General features: G+C 38.9%; 1 protein-coding gene across 1 annotated transcript in view; it reads right to left on the bottom strand.

Annotated features, from left to right (window-relative positions):
- COL4A1 (collagen type IV alpha 1 chain) overlaps nt 1-2,712 on the bottom strand; it is a 193,659-nt gene that overhangs the window by 26,905 nt on the left and 164,042 nt on the right. The window contains exons 27-29 of the mRNA XM_019529666.1: nt 2,457-2,584; nt 2,272-2,352; nt 1,403-1,501 (exon numbers count right to left, since the gene is read on the bottom strand). Coding sequence (XP_019385211.1) covers nt 1,403-1,501; nt 2,272-2,352; nt 2,457-2,584 — 308 coding nt within the window. The remainder of the gene's footprint in view (nt 1-1,402; nt 1,502-2,271; nt 2,353-2,456; nt 2,585-2,712) is intronic.

The raw sequence follows: 2,712 nt of genomic DNA, 5'->3' as shown, positions 1-2,712 counted from the left end.
GATCCAGCTCACAGGCCATATGTTTGACATCCCTGGTCTAAATCAAAGTGGCTGCAGTGCCTTCCATCTGAGGTAAAGACAAACTTAAAATATTGACTTATTGTAGAGATTCTTAACACTGCAAATTAAGTAGTGATGGTTGGTGCCAGGCATTCATTCAGCATGTGATTTAATACAATTCAAGATTTTTAACCTGCTAACAACTAATTATCCACAATGAGAAAATCCAAAGGTTTAAGATTTTTAACCTGCTAACAACTAATTGTCCACAGTGAGCATTTACTCATTGTGGACAATTAGTTGTTGGCAGGTTAAAAATCTTGAAAATTCAAAAGGCTCATTTCAAGTCATAAAAAGCCAAACCATGGGGTCTTTAATTCAGGCAAATTTCTTTTGATTTTTTTTTCACTCTTTAAAACTCTATTATACAAATATTAAACACAAAAAGTTGAAAGTACAAAAGCATGTAGCTCTCCCAGGGCTGAGTAGGAAATGCTTGTCAGCAACAAAAACACCATATCACCAGAGGCTGAAACTCTTCTTCCCCCACATGCCCTCAATGGGCTTAAGCCTTTAGGATCCGCTGTCCATTTTCCACCTTATAGACTGTTGCCTCAGTGGCCCAGAGCAACACATTTGGTCCACTTTTTGTTGCAAAAAAATGTGCAGCCTAATCCTATTGAGGCAGGGGGAGGGCCTTGCTGTGAGGGAAAAGGTGCAGTGGGGAGTGGGAGTAACAGGAGGAGGCTATGCATAACGATCTGCCATTTGGTCCCAACTGTACTAGCTGTACACAAACTCTTTTCTTTCAAATTTCCAACTGTTTGGGATCATAGATTTGAAAAATCTATTGTGTTAGAAATAGACACACTGACATTAAGAGTCTGAGCCTGCACTCCACATCTAGGTACAACTGTCACTGACATCCAGAGTGAGTTCTGTCTCACTGAGAAATCCAGAAAAGGGCAACAAAAACAATAAGCAGGTGGAAGGAGCTTCTGTAAGAAGAGAAAGTAGTACTATTATTTATTTGCAAAAGGAGAAAATTAAAGAGGAGATACAGAACTTGATCCAGTGCCCAGCACTATCACAGCCTTCTCACTCTTTCCATTGAAGATTATATCAAACCCATCTATCGTCATAAATAATTAGTTATAGTCAAGGCAAATCATGTGGCCTTAATTAGCTGGTTGTTAGAAATTTGTCGTGGGAAAAAATGTCATTCTAAACATTTCCACTGTTTTCCTAAGATGCTTTCTGCCAATATCATCTCCTTTATTGCAACATGCTGCAATCAGTGGTTTACAAGACATTATACTAACTTCGTTTTTATGGTTCCAGAAAAAACACCTAAAACCAACAAGTCCTATAGCTTATATATATACTAACATACATACATTACCTTGATCACCCTTGATACCAGGCACACCTGGGATTCCCTCATAACCTGGTTCACCTTTCTTTCCACTAGCACCGGGAGAACCTGGCAGGCCAGGGTCACCTATAAAATCAGTCATTGTTGATATTTAATAAAACAACTAAGAGCCATCTCATTTTTCCACAGACATCTCTTAATGAAAACCCATTTATAATTCTCCCACAAGAATCAAATGAGATTTACATGCTGGTTGTGATTCTGCTTTGTCCATACACTGGTGATACAGTGGTATAACTGCAGTGGCATGATTCCTTATTTACACTACTGTTATAGAATAATCAGCCTAGGGAGTTTATTTCAAAGCCACTAATTCTGTACCTTATTAAAGTTAGAGTATGGGAATCAGTCCACAGTATCTCCCATTTAAACCAAGATGTCTGTGTCTTACTGAAATGTGCAGGGCCACAACAATTCACACACTCACCTCCATTCCATAATACTAGTTTTAGTATAGGTTAACTATATTACACTGATAATTTTATAGTACAATTATCCCAACATAAAATCAACATGGAATGGAATGGACATGCATGCATGCAGGTGCTACATTGAGGTTTTTAAATGCTCTAGGCACAGATGAAACTCATTATTGTAGTTGCAGATGGTCCTGGAGCAAGATGAGAACAACGGTTCTATCAACAGCCCTGCAGACTCTGGATTCAAATTACTGTTTCAGCCTGCAAAAAGCCTCAGACTTTTCACTTGCAAAATAAACAAATGTGACCAAGGATCTTTTTGGCAAAATAAATACAGAGCTTATAATGACAATCTGAGTCAGTTTTCAGAAATAAGACTTTTAAAAAAAGAGATGGTTTCTCCCCTCCACCTCCTACCTTGCTGTCCTTTCAAGCCTGAGATGCCATGCAAGCCAGGGAGTCCTTTTTCACCCTTCTCCCCATGGCTACCTGGGCTACCTGAAAAAGCAAAAGTATTGCAGTCAATAATTCAAACTTTTGCTATCAATTTTACATTCCTTTTTTTTATTTTTATTTTTTTTTAAAGGAGAAAGCCCACTTGCCTGGATACCCTTCAATACCAGGTGATCCTTTTGGACCAGGGGTACCAGGCAGTCCTGGCATTCCACTGCTACCTTTTTCACCTTTTGTCCCAGGTATGCCTGGATCACCTGTTCTTCCTTGTTCTCCCTAGGAGAAAAAGAGCACACCACAAACTCCTCGTACTTATAAGAAGGTATTTCGTAATTGGCAATCTTAAGAGAGTTTACCCCCATTTTATCTATCAGGAAAACAAAGAATCTCATCCTCTTGTTCCTA

The sequence above is a fragment of the Crocodylus porosus genome, unplaced genomic scaffold (assembly GCF_001723895.1).
Source record: "Crocodylus porosus isolate Cpor-Errol unplaced genomic scaffold, CroPor_comp1, whole genome shotgun sequence".
Taxonomy (NCBI): Eukaryota; Metazoa; Chordata; order Crocodylia; family Crocodylidae; genus Crocodylus; species Crocodylus porosus.
This window is presented reverse-complemented; position numbering and strand designations above follow the sequence as displayed.